This window comes from Hippocampus guttulatus, chromosome 16 (genome assembly GCF_054856545.1).
Source record: "Hippocampus guttulatus isolate MCC_2025c chromosome 16, RoL_Hgut_1.0, whole genome shotgun sequence".
Taxonomy (NCBI): Eukaryota; Metazoa; Chordata; class Actinopteri; order Syngnathiformes; family Syngnathidae; genus Hippocampus; species Hippocampus guttulatus.
In genome coordinates this window covers 9,295,717-9,316,130 of record NC_141276.1, presented here as the reverse complement: position 1 = coordinate 9,316,130, position 20,414 = coordinate 9,295,717, and the positions used below count along the sequence as shown (strand labels likewise).

At 46.3% G+C, this 20,414-nt stretch overlaps 2 protein-coding genes across 7 annotated transcripts; one reads left to right on the top strand and one right to left on the bottom strand.

Annotated features, from left to right (window-relative positions):
* Window positions 1–453: 453 nt before the first annotated feature.
* On the top strand, window positions 454–4,912 carry rdm1 (RAD52 motif containing 1). 2 transcript variants are annotated; one of them, XM_086134108.1, is made up of 8 exons: window positions 454–693; window positions 789–839; window positions 909–968; window positions 2,862–2,987; window positions 3,079–3,232; window positions 3,938–4,036; window positions 4,146–4,240; window positions 4,317–4,912. In XM_086134108.1, exons 1-8 carry the CDS (start codon window positions 595–597, stop codon window positions 4,380–4,382), a joined length of 750 nt encoding a protein of 249 aa, XP_085990234.1. In that variant the 5' UTR covers window positions 454–594; the 3' UTR covers window positions 4,383–4,912. The 2 variants fall into 2 exon arrangements, with proteins under 2 accessions (XP_085990234.1, XP_085990233.1); XM_086134107.1 differs by having other exon boundaries at window positions 789–968.
* Window positions 4,913–5,350: 438 nt separating this feature from the next.
* On the bottom strand, window positions 5,351–17,241 carry LOC147192959 (integrin alpha-3-like). 5 transcript variants are annotated; one of them, XM_086134057.1, is made up of 28 exons: window positions 17,147–17,184; window positions 15,774–16,073; window positions 15,546–15,673; window positions 15,323–15,408; window positions 14,865–14,983; window positions 14,642–14,748; window positions 14,454–14,546; window positions 13,896–13,955; window positions 12,460–12,619; window positions 12,211–12,404; window positions 12,043–12,131; window positions 11,842–11,975; window positions 11,556–11,633; window positions 11,414–11,481; window positions 10,867–11,003; window positions 10,648–10,791; window positions 10,357–10,454; window positions 10,142–10,292; window positions 9,800–9,883; window positions 9,510–9,589; window positions 9,062–9,139; window positions 8,889–8,991; window positions 8,056–8,232; window positions 7,754–7,870; window positions 7,104–7,217; window positions 6,403–6,489; window positions 6,207–6,332; window positions 5,351–6,066 (listed from the first exon to the last, which is right to left on the bottom strand). In XM_086134057.1, exons 2-28 carry the CDS (start codon window positions 15,980–15,982, stop codon window positions 5,911–5,913), a joined length of 3,177 nt encoding a protein of 1,058 aa, XP_085990183.1. In that variant the 5' UTR covers window positions 15,983–16,073; window positions 17,147–17,184; the 3' UTR covers window positions 5,351–5,910. The 5 variants fall into 5 exon arrangements, with proteins under 5 accessions (XP_085990183.1, XP_085990182.1, XP_085990181.1 ...); XM_086134056.1 differs by having other exon boundaries at window positions 9,510–9,883; window positions 15,774–15,937; window positions 17,147–17,241; XM_086134055.1 differs by having other exon boundaries at window positions 9,510–9,883.
* Window positions 17,242–20,414: the final 3,173 nt, after the last annotated feature.

Genomic DNA, 20,414 nt, shown 5'->3' with positions numbered 1-20,414 from the left:
TTGATAAGAATGGATACAGTTCACTGACAAAGAATGGTCAGATTTTGACATCAAGCAGATTAGGATCCAGGATATTGTATCAACCAAAAGCGAAGGAAGTGATTGGTTCACATTAATTTGAAACACAAGACATCACGACAAGAAATAGCGTGATTGCTTTGATAAGATTATTATTTTGCCTTTTGTCATTCAAGTTATATTTAGAACAGAAAATCTATACTACACAATACAAGAAAGGGTATAATGTTTCTTGTATTATCCAAGAGGTGCATCACGGACCAAATTTCACTCTCGAACCAATTTTGATAATAGATTTATTTCTAAACAAAATGTTTGTAAATCATTCTAAGGTAGTAGTAAAACCTGTTGCTGAAACGTGGATGTAATCAAAAATTGCAAATTCCCTTGCACATTTCGGGGGTGCTGACGTAAGAGCTTCGAGACAGAGGCTTGCCCTCTCCGCCATTTTCCCGGAAGTGCCTCCGCAACTCGTTGGTGTGTAGAAAGACGGAAACTGAAACTGAATTCGAAGACTTTCACTTGGCTTTTGCTCACTTGCGGTTTTCATGAAGACATTTAAGAGGAACCTTTGCCATGGAGGTGGACCTGCTGGACTTTTGGGTTCCTGTAGAGAACAACAAGACTTTGTTTGTGTGGAACATCACGCCGGACCTGACCGAGTCGCACATACAGGTCAATCCGACGCACCTCTTGTGCAAAATTATTTGCGTGTGCGTGTGCGCAATCACTTGAAGATATTTGTGAATTCATGCGAGTGTGTGTTGTAGGAGCGCTTGCACGCGGTCTTCTCTTCCTTCGGTCCCCTCTACCTGGTGAAGGTTCGTCCTAACGCCGCGCTGAGCACGCCCGGTTTCAACGGCATAATCAAGTTCTACTCTGCGGCTCAGGCTCGCAAAGCCCAGCAGAACACTGATGGGCGCGCGCTCTTCCATAACACGCCGCTCAAGGTGCACTCCTCTCCATTTTTCCGACGAAATGTGAATGTGTTAGGTGTGTGTTGTTTGCATGTGCAGCCAGTGTGTATGTGTATTAGGGGTGTAACAAAAACTGTAACAAAAACATCCATCCATTTTCTGATCCGCTTTATCTTCACAAGGGTCACGGGGTGTGCTGGAGCCTATCCCAGCTGTCTTCGGGCATTAGGCGGGGGACACTCTGAACCGGTTGCCAGCCAATCGCAGGGCACACAGAGACGAACAACAACAATCCGCGCTTAGACTCACACCTAGGGACAATTTTGAGTGTTCAATCAGCCTGTCATGTATGTTTTTGGAATGTGCGAGGAAACCGGAGTACCCCGAGAAAACCCACGCAGGCACGGGGAGAACATGCAAACTCCACACAGGGAGCTGGAATTGAACCCGGTACCTCTGCAGTGTGTGCTTAACGCGCTAACCACTGGCCCACCAGGCCGCCGACTGGTTCTTTTAAATATTTCAAAGATGTGTAGAATTGAACCAATTTGAATTGTTCTATTTTGAAATACAGTACATCGAGATATGTATCAAATAGCTTCGAAGGAAAATTGCACATTTACAGCACTGACAAGTTCATTTGAATGATTGTAAAATGTGATAGAATAAATGTACATAAAGTAATCCCATATTTACTCTTATATTACTACAAAGCATTTATTCAGCAGTATGGCCTTGCAAGGTTTCACTGTGAGAGACAGTGAAGAATAATGTTGAAGGGGGGCCGGGCAGTTCCTAAGGATGGAAAGATAAGCCAGCAGGGAGGGGAGCTTGTTCGGCTGCACAGCTATGTAAAAGAACTCTCACTCTTCCAAGCACACAGGCGTGGATCCTTATTATCTTCTTTGGTTTGAAGACTTCATCATCGTTCTCGGACTGAAATCAAATAACAACCTCTGAGGAGTGGAAATGGCAACCTTGAAACGGCGCTCTCCGGACGTGCTTGCACAAATGAACTCATGAACTCCTCTAAGCACAGGAGTGCATTGTTTCTGACCAGACATCTTTCTGTGGACTTCATCGATGGTTCTGACATATATGTGCTTCCCCCTCCCTTCCCTTTAAAGTCTCGTGTATTAGAGACCTATTTTTTCAATAAAAGGAGGACTCGCCAGGTTGTATCTCAGAGCAGGTTGAAGATTGTAACCGGTTACAACCTGTCCATCCTCTTGTCTTCCTTACCTTTGTTATTTATTAACTCATTCAGTACCAGCCAATTCTGGACCAAGTCTGAAAAGACGTTTAAAAACGTCTTTGGGAGTGAATGAGTTAAATGTTGTAGGTTGACTAAACCTAACAAAATGACAACAAAAATCATTGCCTCAAGCCCTCTCCAACTGAGCTGTAATATCTAGTAGAATGGTAATATGTGAGTCGAATTGAATTGTTCCGCTTCAACTTGAACTGTCCTTGAATCATTTCACACCTCATGCATCAAAAACCGTATCGAATGTTTTTTTTGTGGGAAGATGCATACCCCGAATATGTATCTCTGTGTCTATATGTTTGTATATACTGTATGTGTGTGTGTATGTTTTTATCCTGTCATACAGGGGTGTCAAACTAATTTCTGTCACAGGCCACTTTGGAGTTACGTCTTCCGTCGGAGGGCTGTTTATGACAGTGAAACCAAATGTTTAATTTTCTCATCGTATAATTACTGTACTTGCACACAACAAATTGATGGATTACTCGTTATGAAATCCGTCAACTATTTCAAGTGAGTGGAAACGGGGTCAGAAAATTATCGCAAAATCTCAATGTTATACGTATATGACGTGACAATTTCACATTTTGGTACAGATTTTAGCAAGGATCTTGGGGCCTTGAATTTGTCACTTATGATATATACTGTATACTCATCAGGTGAGGCTGAGCTCCCAAAAGATGCCCCACTTCCTGTCTGGCAGCAGACCCCTGAGCCACGCCTGCTGCGTGGACTTGGCCAATCATTGCCTGGGATTCAACGGCTGGACGTGTGACATCGTCACAGTAATTTTAACTGATTGTTTTGCAATTGAAATGATTGTTTGTGGCGAGGGCAAGCATCACCTGACTTAAGCACTTTCTGTGCGGCCCGCAGCTGAAGGAGCTTCCCCCTGAGGATGAGGAGGAGGAAGACAAAGCAGGCGGGCGCGTCCGTGTGAAGCTGGGCTGCGTAGTCCAGATCTCCTTTCCGCGCCACGGTGTGAGCACGCGAGGAGCCGCCGTGGTGGAAGACATCTTGTCGCACGCAGGTAGCTGTGGAATTTTATTACCCCCCCTCCAGACACCCCCAACGGCTACACGATAAACAAAGTCCCGGTTAAGTGGTGTCTTGAGATAGGAACAATTTCTGAATTTTCCGAGGTCAGACCTAATTTGGCCGATGATGACGTCTGAGCTCTGTGAACTGGAGTCAACTTGAAGACAATTGTCAGTTGATGAGGTATTTGAATATGAACAGTGGAGCAACACATCTAGACAGACAGATATTTGGAATACATGTTATCTACAGGTGGAAGTTTGGGTCAAAAGAATATGAATAGGCGAGAGATCAGGTACTAAATAACTATTGCAATTAATCGGTGTGTTTCTGTCAATAAGGGAGGAAAGATTCCCTAGGGAAAAAAAATCACGGATAGGTTAATCGGATGGATTCGAATCGCCAATAAGTTATAATTTTCCTCATTTAAAAAAAACAATAAGGTTTTATTTTTTGGGAGGGGAAGCTTTAAAAAAAAATCATTCCAACAGCGATGGAGCATTTGGAATATGAGCGCTTTGAGTTACCAATGTGATAATGGCATTAATTAAACTCGTATCTCAAGGCACCATTGCATAGTGATTGCATCACCACGCCTGACTACCAAACAGACTTTGACAAAATGGCCAACTACATACATACGGCACTATAGAAAACCAACCGCACTTAATCAAATGGCCTGTGTGTGTGCGTGCAGGTCCTGAGATGATATTGCGAAAGCGCAGCAGCTTGCACAAGCTGGTACGCGACAAAGCGGCGGTGCAGGCCTTCTCCACGGTGGTGCTGGTTCTGCTAGGTCAGCCGGGCCCTCTCCCACCAGCCGGTCACCGCAGCGACGCCATCCCAGCTGACGCCCACATGTGTGTGTGTGTGTGTGTGTGTGTGTGTGTGTGTGTGTTCGCCAGGTGAGGGGAAGGTCATGGTGGAGCTGCGACGCTCGGCCGAACATCTCTTCCCTGAGGAGCCTCAAGGACTTATCCCTGTCTGCAACCGGGATGAGGTGAGCATTTGCATGTGCGCTTGTCAGACATCCGATCGATGTTGGCCGATCCCGAGTGATGATATCATCATGTCAGGTGGAGAACCTTCCTGCAGATGAAGACCCGTGGGATCTCGAAGACCTGGACCTGACCGTGTGGTAGATGGGCCGTATACTTTCAGCAAGTTGCATAATTCAAGGTTTTTGAAATGTTTCCACCTTTTTGCCTTAAGATCCAGATTAATTTGTTCTTTGTCCAGAATTTATAACTCAAAACACTTGCATCTCAAGTCATCTTGCCCCATTGAAATGAATGGAAAAGCCTTTCATTCAAAAACCTTCCAAAAATGTTTTTTTAATGAGAAAACTCCCACTCATTGTATTACGTAATGGGTGCAAATTCATAAGACTGAAATAGTTTTAGCAACTTTCTCCTTCAACTGTGCTGTTAGATGTGTGTTCCTTGGCCACCGGGGGGCGGTATCAAGGCCAATTCATGTTTTGCGCTTAACTTGGTTGTGTGAATGTAGCAGCCAGTCATATTCCAGCAGAACTCAAGTGATGTTCATGTAGTCGTTATTTGCAGGGGATCACAAATACTGTATGTGACTGAGTACGTTTATATTGTCTGTCTACATGTGTTGCTGCACTATTTGTCTTCAAATCACTCAGGTATTAAAGCAGATAAAGCTCTTTAGAGGTGTACTTCATTTACTGCAACATAGATGCTAATTAGCATGAGCATCAGGTTACCATTTGACCTTCTTAAGGCAATTGTCTATTTTAAAAACACGAACTTGAAGTGTTTAGTTTCTGCGTAAACTTGTGCTGGGATTGTCCCAAACTAGCTTGAAGCCTCTTTTGGTTGCAAGAAATATTTCTTTTTTGGGCTACCGAAATTAATGTGACCGCTACCTCCTACCGCGGAACAGCTTTGCAGACTCCCCTTCCCTGTACGTTGTGGGTTGCTGACATGCTCCTTTCCATACCTGAACTTGCAAAAATGTTGTTGAATGTTGGCTAAGCGAGCGGAGTAGGGGTTGTCACTACTTCTGTCTTTGCTGACTGTCGGAGTGTGTTTGTGTTGTTTGTAGTCAAATGGTGGCATTTAATTGAGAGATCAATTAATTTAATCCACAGTTAAGTTTGACATCACCAAGTTTTCAAAACACCAACAAACAAAGACTGCCAGACTCATTAGCTTAGCCTAACATGAGCAACCAGAGGCCGGACAATTACGAGTTCTACACAACCAACAATACAAACACCTCATTTCTGAGCTCTCCATCAATATGGTAATTTACAGTCTTTAGTCATGACATTCAAACGCAGACGACACAGAACCACAGCCCACGCACACACGCTAAAGCACAGGTCACATAACGTTTTGGGAAGTGAGAGCTCCTACTGATGAAAGGTGACCACCATACACACTTGGGAAAGAACCCATTTGCTGAAATTATTGCAGGTGCTACAATACTGACCTTTGAACCATACTAGTTTTTCACAAACATTGTCATATCCAAAGCAAAAAATCCAAAGCAAAAAAAAAAAAAATTAAAAATCAAGACACATCTCAGAGGTGAGGCCGCGGGCAACGTGTGGTTATCGGGAGTGACCACCATGTTGGTGATACCCGCTGACGAGAGAGTTCCGCTTCGTTATGGATTTGAGGTCTTTCGGGTGGCGCCTCAGTCCACGGCGGTCCAGGTGCGCCACTGTTTGGGTTTGCTTCTGGTTGTGGTCAAGACGGCGTCCTGGCCCGCGTGGCGCTCCTCCGCCGCCAGGATCCGACCCCGGTGCTGGGCCGCCGCTCGCCACGAGCGACGCCGCAAAAAGAAGCCGCACTGTGGACAGGAAGGAAGTAGGCATGTTGTCACCCAGACCCAACCGGGAAATAAGGAGAAAGTCAGAAATGGGAGTGGAAAACCAGCAGCAAATGAGCAGGAAGTGTGAGCTCAAGCAAGTGGGGAAAAAGATAGGCTACCTTCCACAGCAGCATGCAGATGAGGGCCAGCAGGCCCAGTCCAGCCAGGACGGCTGCTACAATCGTCCACAAGGGGGCACCGCTGCCCTCCCTCCTCTCCAGGTCAGGGTAAGCATAGACCTCCATCTGCAAACAACTACAGTGTTGTATCAATGTTGTTGTTGGCTGCAGTCAACAGGAAGCCCGCTAGTAGCACCTGTGCACTGGGGGTCTCCGTGCTGATGGCGCCCAGCCTGAGGGTTGCCTGTCCCCGGAGCAGCACGGCCCTGGCGTCCATGTAGTGCTAACACACACGGATGGAGGGTTAGCTTCAGCGCTCCACTTATGGGGTGCTATGGAAAGCCATTTGAGCATTTCTTCCATATCTTCATACTTCCCAATCGCTAGATGGAGATTTTTGCAAATGCACGATTGGTCATTCCCAACTCCTGCATCACTAAAATTGGCGACGGGATAAGATTTCCCCAGAATGACTCTCTGTCAAAATGGTTGGAAAGGACCGTTCAAGCTGATTACAACTCAGCAAGAATGCTGAACGTAAGCATACGGATCGTTTTGGAGAGGACGGACCGTCTTCCGCATCTGGTGGAAAAAGTCTTGTGGTAGTTTTTGTTAGTATGATACTGTGAGCATTCAAGATAAAACGACCGTTAGAGGTTCCTCAGAACTTTTCACTCGTGCAGCACACAAGTGTGCTAGTCAGCTTTAGTTGTAGAAAACACATTACAAGTGAGACAGTCGTTCTAATCGTGCGCGTACTAGTGAGGACAATGAGCATACCGGTACACGGACCGTAAGCTGGTCATCAAGGATGTGGAAGAAATATTCAACGGGCTTTCTGTAGTGCATGTGCAGCAGGGGGGTAGGGGGTAGGGAGATAAGGAGGAGGAGAAGAACCTCCAACATGGTGGCCTTCCAGAGGCGTGCTCGCAGAGTCACAGTAGCGCTCTTCTTGACGTGCGACAGGCGACACACGAAGTGCACACACTTGGCACCGCCGTTCCTGCAGTCCTACACACACACATTTTTCTGCAATGAGTAAGTACAGCAGGTGAGCCTTGTTGTACGTTGACTTAGGAGCTTCCATGCTTTGGAGTCAATTTGCTCCCATTTCCAATGGGTTTTGCCATTCCCAAAACACCCCAGTTTTCATTTAGAAAAACAGCACTTCACTCAAGAAAAGAAGGCTTTACAATGTGCAATTACTTGACATAGTGTAGTAGTTGTGTGTTGGACTGTGTGTGCGCCTTTAGAGGCGTCGCCTAGTGAGCGAGGTCTGAAGTCCACAGCGGCCCTTTGCGAGTGTGTTCATTTTGCATTTGCATGTTTGTCCCATTGTCCCGTTCCTAAATGGCTTCAGTAAAACAGCGAGGGTGGCTCACCTTGCTCACATTGCCAAGGGGTCACAGTGCCTTCATTTTACCATGTCTTTTTTTTCCCTCACTTGAGGAGCGGCATATCTGCAGCTTGCTCAAAACTTCAATGTTGGCTTGCAACATAAATCCAAAATGGGCTAAACGACAGATCCTAACTCATGTTGGTTCTACCAAGATGTAAGACTTGTTGCTGTGAGGTGGGCTGCGGCCCGCTCGCTCGTCCTTCCGCACGTCGTCTTCTTGTCTTGGACTCTGCCTCTCCCTCCCCCTACTCTCATCTCGGGAAAGCTGTGACACAACACAAGTGTGTTTAACATGTTAGACGAGATACACGTCAGACACAAACGCATCTTTCCTGGGTTACTTTACACAGTTTAATACAACAAATTATTGGAGAAACATTTTTTGACTCGATTTCCCCTTTAAAAGTTTCCCCTCCCCTTTTGAGTTGAGGCGTCTCCGTCGTTACGAACCTTGAGGCGTAGCGGGTTGAGCACGTTGCCAGGTGGAAGGCATCGCGACTCGGCGCTTCCGTTCAGGGAGATCTCTGTTAGGTAGAGCAGCCACTTCCCGTTGGACAGCTCGCTCGGCCATTCGAACGCCAGCTCCAGGTTGCCCCGGCGATCCGGTGGCCTCCCGCCCACATGCACCTGCCGGATGAGAGCACCACTCACCCGGGGGAACCTCCAGTACAAGTCAATGTGGACTTGGTCTAGGTTCCAAATACCTCCCTATCGACTATATAGCGAGTCGGCCATTTTGTTGTACTGTTGGAAGTTGTTTTCAGTGGAGACGTCCTCTTTTACACTTCCTCTTTTACACTCTTTCCCCATGTTACTTTCCATGACCTACAGTGGATAGATACAATACATACTCCGTTGGAGTGTGAGGTTCTTAAACGAGTTGCCGTTTCTGTCCCTCATAATGGACATAACAAGCTGAGATTCACCGTCTAATCTTCTACTCAAAAGCTGTGCTGAAATCCAAAGCGGCGCCATCTATGGGGATTTTTTAGTCATTACTCTGGCTCACAAAGCTGAATTTCACAGGCGAGAGCCTTTTCCACACCTACCCACTGTCAGACATACTTGATGAACATTCATCTGTGGTAGTAGAAGCTTGAATCCTATTTGAACAATAGAAACGTCCATGGCAGTCAAGGAGTCAAAAATGCCCAAGTAATGTTCCAAAAACAATTTTTCATTTGACTAATGAGTCATCTAGTTTGTCCACTGTAAAACCCACTCTACACTGTCTCCAGGAGTAGATAGTGAGTGAAGGATTGGGAACAGAGCCTTGGACCGACCTGGAAGGTAAAGAGAAGCAGAGGACCCACATCCTCCGTGGTCCTCATGGCACTCTCGCCCAAAACGTGACCGCTGAAAGGTGCAGGGCCCGGCTGACTGGTCCTGTCACAAGCCGGTAGAGGGTGAGACTGAGATGGGGTCCCCAAGTTCAAGGCTGAAGTGCTGTACTCACAATGTGAGGGACATGTCTACCGTGTAGTTGACCGTCAAGGAGACCCAGACTGGAGACAAGTCTGTCTGCTCGCTGAGTCTGAACACAAAAGTGAATGCGGTCAGTTGATGGTCCAAGGAGACATTTTTCAAGAACCACCTCATAATCCTTACCACAATGAAATAAAAAAAAAACCTATTTGCAGCCCTAAAGGGCCCAAATGGGAATCAGTGATTACTTTGAACATTTCAACTTAATGCCCTGTTTTAACATAAGGGAACTGAGTCATATCGATCGATCTATGTCCTATCTCGCTTATGCTCATCAGGGTTGCCGGTGAGCTGGAGTTGACCCCAACGAAACTTAGGTGAGACACAGGTTCCACCCTGAACTGGCCATCACGCTTCTTCTGGACACTTCCTGCGTGAAGTGGTCAAATTTTGTCTAAGTGAAAGATCATGTGTCCTACGTGGACATCTGCAGCAGTACTTCCACCTCCCGAGTGTCCCAACTGATCTCTGAAGGCTCCAAAATGATCCACACCTCAACCTGGAAGACAGCCAGCCTTAGTTTCACTGTGGCAGGAACAAGAAATATACATGAAAGGCCAAGGGATAAAAAGTAAAGGACGAGGAAAACAGAACCCACAACGAACAAGGAACAAAAAACAACAAAGAATAGGAACGAATAACAATCAAACGACAAAGAACTAAGAACAAGAACAAAGAAATAGAAGCCAGTGTCCAAAAGGTTCCGTACTGTTCGGTTGGCTTTGAATGGGTTTCCCAGCTCGCACAGAACCACAGAGCCTTCCACAGAACATTGGACTTCCTGGACACCACCCTGGAAGGAGCACAGACACGGGAACTTTTGAGCAGGCCAAGTCCCAGTCTCATTCCAGATCAAGTTCAAGTCAAGTTTTTGTCAGTGCCAGGTCAGGTCCATTTCAAGTCCAACGGCTATTTCACACAGGTCAGTGTCTGGTTCATGTCAGGTCCTTCATTGAAGGCTGAGCATCCTTGAGGATATGTCGTGTCTCCCAAGACTGATTGGTTCCAAGTCCAGTGAGGTCTTTGTTGACTTGGAACTCCTTCAAGGCACCTTTGTCCGGACTCCGGAGTAGACCAGTGCAGGTGGGACGCTAACGTTGAGAATGGCTAAGTGAGCGTCCTCTGCCGTGTTGCTAATGTTGACCCGCAGCAGAAGACGGTCTGCGCTGCCCTCGTAGAACCACACTTGACGACCAGAGCAGCTGAAAGAAGCCCGTTCGTCAGGTCCACTTGGAGCAGCCAAGGTTTGAACCGCGTGGGACTTACATGCGTAGTGGCTGCTGCCTGGAGTCAGTGAAGTGGGCCGCCATCTGCAGGTTGCTGTGGCAACGGTTATCGGAACCGCAATACTTCTGAATGTGAACCTGCAGAATTGCAACAGTTTTCTCATTCCCTCACTTGTTTCCACTGTATGGTGGGAAGTAAGCAAGTACAAGTACTTTGTTTCTTTATGTAAAATGTCTCCAGGACCCTTATAAGTCCAAGAGGGCCGATCTACAACGGAGCTCAACTCATGACACAATTACAACTTACCACTGACCCATAAAACGTTCTGACCTGAGTCTGGACTGGTCGGGGTCTGTGGCTGAGCACGGGGAAGGCTGCCAGGTCCTGGAGGGGGTCTTTGTTCCTGGATATCTTCTGGTGTAGAGACGCATTGAGCGAGAACACCAATGCTTCCATTTTGTCTCGGACCGGAGTCTGCGGCAAAGTCACAAACGGTCAAAGTATTCTGGAGGAACCGTCCACTTCCTGTCGGCGTTCCCAAAGTCTCACCAGCAGTCCGACGCTCAGAGTTCTGCAGCGATGCTGAGGAACCGGCATGAATCCGGCGTACACGGTCTGACCATTGCCACGAAAATGTAGACGGGGGTTCAGGCTGCTGACATCTGCCGCCACGGTGAAATGGATGGCTGGCGGACACGCGGATACAAACATGATGTTATCCCTGACACACTTTCAGCATTTGTGTGCGCGTGTGTGTGTGTGTGTGCATGTGAGTGTGTGTTTATTTGTGTGTTAGAAATAATGTGACCTTGATACTGATTGGTCCAATTATAAAAACAAAGTCACAGAGGCTCTTTGTGTGCATGTGTGTATGAGATTTATTACACACATGAGACATAAAAAGAAGAAGAGGACACTCAAGGTCAGTTTGGTGTCATGAATGTGTTTGTGTGTCCTTCTTGATTACCAGTTGACTTTACTTGAATTGCCAGCGGCATGCTGTCATTTCATCAAAAACAAAAACACAAGCTTGATCATACTAATGGTGTCTCCATCCAAGCCAGGCCAGATGTGTGTGTGTTGCAGGTCGACTCACTGATGCTGTCTTGTTTTCTCGTCTCGCCAGTGCTCCGTATGTATGAGAAACACACCTCCACCTCAATACTGACAAACACACGCGCACAAACATGTGGTTAGCAATTTGTGTGTGAGCAGGCGTCACAGTTAACAGTTCTCACCAAAAGTCGCAAGTGTTGGGGTCGACTCTATTTGGGGACACTCTTATGGTTTTGTTGAGGTGAATCACCGGACGAGTTCTGCAAACCATCAACATAATTCAACCAGCAGTGGATTTATTCACGAGAAAGTACGACTATATTGCTGTTTCAACGGGAACATTTAAGCAGTTTATGATGACTTTGGAACAGCCTAATGTCGGACGATTTTACAGATTTGATTGCTTTCGATTTTATTGGGCCCTAGCTGACAGCAACTAAGGGCAAAACAGGAACTGTGAGGATGTGCCTGAGCAGGACTGCGGTGTCATCCAGAGAGCCAACCAGGAGGTCTGGATGTTTGTTGCCGTCCACGTCCAGTCCAGCGGACAACGAGAACCCAAAAGTGGAGAAGCGAGGAGACAAACTGCTTCCGCTGATAACCTGCCGAGGGCGCCAAAATGCAGTCAGAGAGTGCATGTGTTTGTGCCGGTGTGAACCTGTTAGGCACCTGGCTGGGTTGAGTGGAGATGCCGGTGCTGCTGCCGCGCCAGATCATAACACTTCCTGTTCCCTGGAATGGAGCGCCCACTGCAAAGTCTGAAACGCGGCGTCACCGCATCACACGATCACATGCCATCATTTGGTTTCATGACACGACAGGTTGAGCATTCCTCACCCTGGAAGCCGTCTTGGTCGAGATCCCCAGCATGGGCGACGGCCATTCCAAACGCCGAAGCAGGCGGCCCCTTCAACACCAAAGTGGGTATTGAGCGGAAGTGCCCCCTCACGTTCATGTACACGTAAACCGCCCCGCCCACTTCTTGCTGCCGCCGGAAGTAGAAAGGCGCGCCCACCAGCAGGTCGCACCACCTAAGGGTCACATTCCGTAAGACATCGCAACCAGTGAGGGCTCAGCCTCGCTTACCCGTCATTGTCCAGGTCTGCGGCGGCCACAGCGTTCCCAAAGTACGAGCCCGTCTGCTCTCCTCGCAGCGTCTGCCGGATGGCCAGCAAACCACTGCCGCCGGCTTTGACCACCAGCATCACTGATCCACGAGCGTCCTCTTTGGTGTCTTTTGGAGCGCCTGCTTAGGGGAACACCTTTCAACTTTTATGACATAACCTTCACATCAGCTTTAGGTCTATGTACTAGTACACACTTTGACCTCTCGAGTTAAATCTTCCAGCAGCTGAAATTTGCTGGGAGCGAAGGCACTGAGGTAACAACCCGGGACTTTGGTTCTGGCAAAGAGCAGGAAATCAACATTCGGACAGCCAAGACAAAACACGGAGATGCAACTGAAAAAAAACAGGGTTGCTTTAGTGGCACCTGGCCACCAAACTTTGGTAGATTTGAGGACCTGTGAAAGGCATGCAAGTAAACCTTTGCAGCAAAATGGGCCGATCCAAAAAGGGTCAGCTCCTGGGTCCCAAATATTGATCATTGGCGCCAAGGTTATTTCGGCTGTGAAACATTTTTGTAGCAGAAAGAACTCCAAAGTTCTGTGTTTTAGCAATGACATGGTGTCTCGATATCTCTTGATTTGAAAAGATCGCTAAAGGGTTTTGTTGTTCTCCTTGGCAAAGTGCAATCCCTCAGTTATCAGGTGCCTTTGAGTGGACCGCTGCCAGTGGCATAACGAGATGAGCACTTCAACCGATTAATGGCGTGACTAAACGGCTGAAAAAAAAATGTGTGCTTCGCACCCAGTGACAAATTTTCAATGTTCTGGGAATGTCTGCACCTCTGCAAATATGACTTGAGTAGAGCTGAAGAAATGCGGGGTGAAACGATTAGCTTCCAATATCTTCTATGTACATGTACATGTATATGTCATTCATTCCAAAACAATGGGGGAGATTATCCAAAGCCTGGCACCAAGGTCAAACAATCTTGATTGCTGAAAAGAATCCACTGATGTCAAAGTAGAAAGCCTGCCTGGAAACAGGAGAAGGTTTGGGGCATCACCTGTTGTTTGCCTATGACATCGTCCAGAATGCCCACAACGCGAGCTGCTTTGCCACATGATGAGTGAACGACAGATTGGTGGGCTACACTGACGACTATTGCTGATACTCCCCAGAGACACATTAACAGAGGCATAAATCGAAAAGCTCCACAAGAAACATTTTAAAATGAAGAAGGCCTTTGGAAGGATGGTGAAATGTCAAACAAACGACATGTGGCTGACCATCACCTGGATGACTCACAATTTACACGGACATACGTAGTACATGGACCCGAAGCTGATATGAAGGAAATGGAAGAAGGAGCTTCCATAGATGCTCCTCAATGCAAACATCAATCAATATGTCATTTCAGCCGTCAGCTGATTGGATAGACACAAAAGAAGTCATCACCTGTTACTATCGTGATGTCATCCTGTGAGAGAAGACCTTCTGCCTGAGTGACTGAATAACCTACACAAACACACACATTAATTACATAATATAGCCCAGCTGTTAGCATGTACTCTTAATCTTATGTAAACACATGTTAGCTTGCTAGTAGCAAAAAGCCTAGCCATTAGCGCACAACCTTGCTGTTGGTGTGGCCTTGAGTTAAAAATTGAGCCTTCATAGTGTGTACCCTCGCTATTAAGACATAGCTGTTAGCATGTAGCCTTGCTGTAAATACAATGTCTTGCTGTAGCAAAACAGCTTTCTGTTAGCACACAGCCTTCTTGCTCTTCATACGCAGCCCATAACTTGTAACAGTTCAGCTTTGCTGATAGCACATACACGTTAGCATGCAGCCTTCCTGTCAGGATGTAGCATCACTGTTAGCATATATCCTAGCTGTTAATCAAGTGGCTTAGCTGTTTGCATGCTTCTTTGCTGTTAGCATTTAGCTTGATTGTTAACACATAGCTTAGCTGTCAGCAGATGTGAAGAAAAAGTGTTGTGAGGGCAACTGACCTAAGTAGATGTTCCTGCGTTGCAGATTTGGGAAGGAGCTACTCCTGGTGTCAAAGACGTCATCAGGATTGTTCCATCTTACATGGATGTTTCCTTCATTCAAAGAAACGGCAGACAACGAGGAGGTGGAGGACAAGTCAAAGAAAACTAAAAATCAGAAGACGGAGAAGATGAACAAGGAGTCTGACCTTGCCATTGGTAACTTCCCGGTGATCCGATGATGATGTCATGACGAAAGATGGCGGCAGACATTCCCGAGTTACACATGACCTCTCCGCGCATGTCGCCCAGGTGACTGTACACACACACACACACACACACACGTGCACCACGGTGAGTGGGCAAGGCCTGCTGACCTTATGCCGCTGTGACCCACCCACTTGCCACTTGACATCCCACATCCTGCCATACCTGCACACCTGTTCGTCGGCCTCGGTGTGGCGCAGATCGTTACCGCGGAGATAACAGCGGCCGATCATGTGTCTCAGTTTGAACGCGCCGTATATCTTCACAAAGCGATGGCCGCACGCCTGAGGGGGCCACAAAAAGCACGTTAGTATATTATATACAGTAATTACTAGGATTGACTGCTACTTGGCTCAATTTGACCTATTCAGTTTATTCTTTTAAATCGGAGTTGGGTATAAAAAATGCATTGTTTTGACCCAATTTAATGTGTTCACTTAACCCTAAAATTTGGGTCAAACTGGAATAACCCAGATTAATTTGACCCAATTTGTTCTATTCATTTAACCCTACAAGTTGGGTAAAAACTGAATTGGCTTAAATTGACTCAAGTGTGGATTGGTCCTTTATTAACACAGTAATTGTGTCAAATTTAACCCCAAATCAGTCAGGCTTGGACTCACCAGAACCTGCCCCCCAGGTGGCCCCTGACTGGCCAGTGTCACGCCCAGCCACATGTCCTCCACCAAGTCCTCGGATGGCTCCAGGTCTGAAACGCAGCAAGGACAAGTAGGAGAAGGATGAGTAGGAGGGGCCTGTGTCAACTGGTGGGCGTGGCTTCTCCTGCTATCGCAACGGTCCTCGCCAAACCGAAAGTAGTAGCAAGAGAAAGTATGCCAGCCTCACCTGGCTTGATGAACGGCAGCCTCCTGCAATCCGATTGGTCGCTAGTGATCGGGCAGATGTACACGCCCCCGGTTCGATTGGCCGGCACATCAGGCTCCGCCCACTCCCTGGGTGCGCCGACCAATAAACTTTGACCACCCAAGATGACGGAAGACACACAAGTAAGTGCTTTTCTTGTGTGTCGTGTGTGTGTCCAGCTCTACAAAGGCAAGGTTAGAGGTCACTCACAGGTGTGTGCGTGACTTGAGGTCGAGATGCAGAGCGACGGAAAGTCCAAAGAAAGTTCCGTCCGCTCCCGTCTTCAGTAGCGGGAAGCGCGTGTCTATGTTGGATGCTGCACATGCTAACACATACACACTCACCAACGCACACACGCAAGTCGCCATGGACACCTTTGCACGTACACACATTGAAAGGCCACGCATACACGCATGCATCACGTCAATAAAACAAAAAATGTGAAGCGTAAGCAGTAAAACGCAACTTGAATGTGATCAAATGTCACGTGAAAATGATCAAACACGCCTTCTAAGCATGCCAGCAACAATGTGAATGTAACAAAACAAAATGAACATGACAAAATGTCATAAGAATGTGAACATAATTCAATGCTTTACCATTTACCATAAACGTAACATGAACAGAAATAACATGCAATGTAATGTAAGTATAATAATCTATGCGATGTAATGTGAAAGTGCTAAAACATAACTTGTCTGAGATGAAATGTGTCAAGTGAATGTGTAAAAATATAATGAAAATGATCAAATCTCTCTGAAACATTTAAGTAATAATACGTACCGACACTAAAACGTGACAAAAAAAAAAACGGAACGTAGGCGTGATAAAATGGCATGTAACATGGATGTGATTAACAAAATAATGCATCGCATAAATGTCATGAAACGTGTCAGTGAAAGCCGTAAAATCAACGTGAGCGTGTTAAACGTAAAGTTTACGTGAAACAACGCAATGTGAATGTGATGGAACGTCAAAAACGGAATAAAACGTGCAATTTGAGTGTGATAACACAACGCACAAAAACAATGCAAACGTGAAAAAAAATAACAAACACAATCAAACGTCACAGAAACACGAATGTGCTAAAATGGGACGTGTTCACATTTACAGCTCATGAATGGGCACATGTAACGTGAACGTGATATGTAATGTAACGTGTAATACAAAGAACTAATGCCCAAACATGTGACTTGTTGTCATGTCATTGTTAATACAATAAAACTAAACCAAAGTAGGAACATTGCACCAAGCACAATTTACAATAGGATATCTCGAACTATTTTCAAGCAGCAACCTTTTGAAATCAAAACAGAATATTTTACTGAAAAAAACCCTCCAGCGCTCCAAGAGTTAAAATGCGCATGAACGTGATCAAACCTTGAATACGTAATATTATAAAACAACTTGAACACGCACGTAAACATCAACGTGTCACATAGACCAAATGAAACGAATGGCAAGTTGTAAAACGGCAATTCGCGTAAACTCAACTTGACCGAGGAAGAACTCAGACGTCATCAAATGTGACGTGAACATTTCACTCCTAAAATAGGTTTTCGAAAGGAAAAGAAAGCAACAACCTGTTGAGATGAAGACGCGGCACAATCACCTTCTTCGGAGCGCTCGCCACCCGCTGTCCTCTTCGTCCTCCTCCTCTCCTCCTCCTCCTCCTTCTCGTCGGCCTCCTCATTCTCATTCTCCAGCCGAGACGTTCGCAAATGAAATCACGTCTGCACGCCCGCCCACACGCGCACGCACGCACGCATGCACGCACACGGCGGTCACAAATGGATTTGCGCGAGGGCACCTTCATTGTTGTGTTTTATGAGGCGTGTGCGTGTACGAGCCCACGCACAAGCTGGGCTGTTTTTGCTTCCCGTCTTTGTGATTCGGACTTCCTTTTCACTCCTTTCTTATCTTCATCATCATCAAGATCAAATTGTGACTGAAAGACACACCCACGCGCACATTATTTGGTCAGCACAGCGGCCAATGAGATTACTTTTGACATCAACGGGACACGATTGTACGACGTTTGAAATGTAAAAAAAAAAGGTGGAAATACGAGTCAACCATTTTTACACTTCTGACAAATTACATTTTTAAAAAGCCTTTGCACCTGGTAACTGCTCCAAATAGCCTCCTTCCTCATTGCAACAAATCCTAGTTTCCTTGCTTCCTTCGTTCCTCCCTTCCTTGCTTCCTTCCTTCCATACATCCTAGTTTCCTTCCTCCCATTAATCTTTTGTTGCATCACCTAGTCTTTCTCCTTTCTTTCCTTCCTTCTTTCCTTTCATGCATGCTGGTTTCCTTTGTTAATCCTTCCATCCACTCTTCCTTCTGTCCTTCCTCCTTTACTTACATCCTCTTTTGACCTTATGACCTTTCATAATTCCATCCTTATTTTCTTTCATTACATCCTTTTTTTGGTTCCCTTCATCCATCCATCCATCCGTTTTCCTTCCTTCCTTCCGACTTTCTGTCCTCAATCCTTTCCTTAGATAAATTAGCTTTGCTGATTAGAAAAAAGGGGGCGGGGTCTTTGGTTGGGTCATGCAGAGGTCATTATAACCTTAAAAGCTAACGGTCCCTGATGGCATTGAGGGGGGCAGCTGTGACATCGTGACAATTGATTGTGTACTGAACCACACACACACACACACACACACACACACACGCCGGTGTCATTTGTTGATGGCAGTGTGTCATTAGACAGGAAGTGGCTGGAATGGCAGATGGGCCGTGACAGGAAGTGGAGTGATTGCGGTTTGTTTGGATTGCGTGAAGGAAGTGGCGAGTCACGCTTAGAGCGAACTAGAACTAGACCCTCATCTGCAGTTCAAAACTGGACCACCGACATTGCCAGTGAGACAAATGGCTACAAAATGGACCTTTGAATGTCAAGCAGCTAAAACAAGAAGAGCTCTGACGTTGGAAGAGAGGGTAAAAGTGATCAAAATGAAAGACGGAGGAAGCAAAATAAAAGACATTATCCAAGAAATGGATGTAAGTGAAAGTGAATGCTGATCGTAAATTTCGCCTTTTGTGAAAAATTTCTTGCTGCAAGCATGATTTAGTTGTCGAGGAGTTTCACTGTATGAGTTTTTTTTTTTCCTCCTGAAGCCCATGTTAACCAGAGTCTGAGACAGAGCCTAGGAGTCCCTTTAGTTCCGCGCGGACCTGAAAGCAGCAAAGCGGCATGTCAGTCATGGTCACTACACGCTCGCCCGCCTATCCAGGTACCTCTGGCACCTGCCTCAAAGTTCCAGAGGTAGGTTGTGATGAACGGCTGCACCTCCACACCCACAACCTGCCCAAGCAGCTCCCTGCTGGACTGCAAGCGTCATGGAAATTTGACATTTAACAGCGCTAAATGGAAGTAACAGTTGGTACTATTGAATGCTGACCGTACCTTTGAATGCTGAGCAGTTATTTTGCCGAGAAGCAAAGTTGCACTCGTCTGTACTCTTGTGTAGCTGCTCAAAATGCTGATTGCGCTGGCCTTCACCACCTCCCAACAAGATAAAATGAGAGCGCAAGACGCGGAGGAGGAGAAGCCTCCCTTGACAGATCTGTGAACGGTGCCCCGCCATGCTTTTTTTCTTTCTGAAATAAATCTCATCCTTTTTCATAAATACTTTTGTTGTCTTGGTTTCCCTGGACAAGACACAAGTTCCCCTGGTCACGAGACGGATCCTCACACCCGTCCTGACAGTCAGACTGGTCTTGTTGCTCTTAGAAAACAGAACCACACTGAGTCCACTTGTACTCGGCACGTTTGAGAGTGCGAGAGGAGACCTCAAGTGGAAATCAATCTTCATATTTGCTCAAGCTTGTTTGCCGAGTGCAGAAGAAGAAACAATCATAGGCAATTACATTCATTCATTCATTCATTCATATATGTATCGTATGAAGATGTCTCTTTTCAGATGCGAAAGCAAGTCAAAGCACACGCACGCCAGCCATGCAGTTGGTTTTCTTTTCCGTCTAAAGGCCGACTTCCTTTTGAGGTCTTCTTAGTAAACATGTCAAAAGTGAAAAGTGCTGCGCGTGTGCGTGTGCGTGTGCGGATGATGACATTAGGGCGACCGCTGGAAAGCACGCGAAGGCTTTCTTCAAGTTCCTTGTTGCTTTCTGGCCTAGTCCAACTCACCGAGCCGGCTTCACATTTCATCTGAAACTCATTTCTCATCCTGCATCCTCTTTGTGTCCACCACTGATGAAATCGCACCACAAACATTGTCATTGCTTTCATGCACGCCTTTCTCCTATGATGATGATGATGATTTGGGTGTTAGCAGGCTTTTCAGCTTGTTGGTGTTTCCCCAAGAAGACGGAATCCAAAAGTGCGAATCAAAAGCAAGGTGGAAATTTCCCACTTTCGAAGAATTGCACGAAAAAGCGATGACGGCCGGCAACCTGGCCCACATCAGCGCCGTCGCCGTCCCCTTTAAAAGACGGCTGCGCACACATGCCCCTGACACAGCCGACAAATCGGGAACCTCCGACACCTCCAGGACCTGCAAGATCGCCAGTAAGTAATTTCTCATGGGGTGATCGCAAAACCCAAACGATGACTGACTTTGTACTCCAACAGAAACTTGCTCGGCGTCCGTATCGCTTTTCATCCCAGAGCAAAGTCAATGCGCGTTACATAATTCAAAGTTCGGCATTTCAAAATAAGAGCTAGAGATTTTTCAAAACCAAGTTCTGGGAGGAAAGACAACTGATAGAAGATAGGGGGCAAGTAAAAGATTTTCAAAATGATGTTAAAAATGCTTTGCAAGAAACAAAGAACCCAATCAAAGAATTTGGTGTCATACAAAAGCAACGTCTAATTGAGCTTTG

What these genes read in the sequence shown, in the direction of transcription:
- rdm1 (XM_086134107.1), top strand. Translation starts at nt 595, where the DNA reads ATGGAGGTGGACCTGCTGGACTTTTGGGTTCCTGTAGAGAACAACAAG. An exon ending in TGACCGAGTCGCACATACAG is followed by an intron (nt 694 to 788) that starts GTCAATCCGACG and finishes TGTGTGTTGTAG; the next exon opens with GAGCGCTTGCACGCGGTCTT. An exon ending in AGACATCTTGTCGCACGCAG is followed by an intron (nt 3,233 to 3,937) that starts GTAGCTGTGGAA and finishes GTGTGCGTGCAG; the next exon opens with GTCCTGAGATGATATTGCGA.
- LOC147192959 (XM_086134055.1), bottom strand. Translation starts at nt 15,982, where the DNA reads ATGCATGCGTGTATGCGTGGCCTTTCAATGTGTGTACGTGCAAAGGTG. An exon ending in CACCTGGGGGGCAGGTTCTG is followed by an intron (nt 14,984 to 15,322) that starts GTGAGTCCAAGC and finishes TGGCCCCCTCAG; the next exon opens with GCGTGCGGCCATCGCTTTGT. An exon ending in GTACTGCTGCAGATGTCCAC is followed by an intron (nt 9,140 to 9,509) that starts GTAGGACACATG and finishes TTTTGTGTTCAG; the next exon opens with ACTCAGCGAGCAGACAGACT.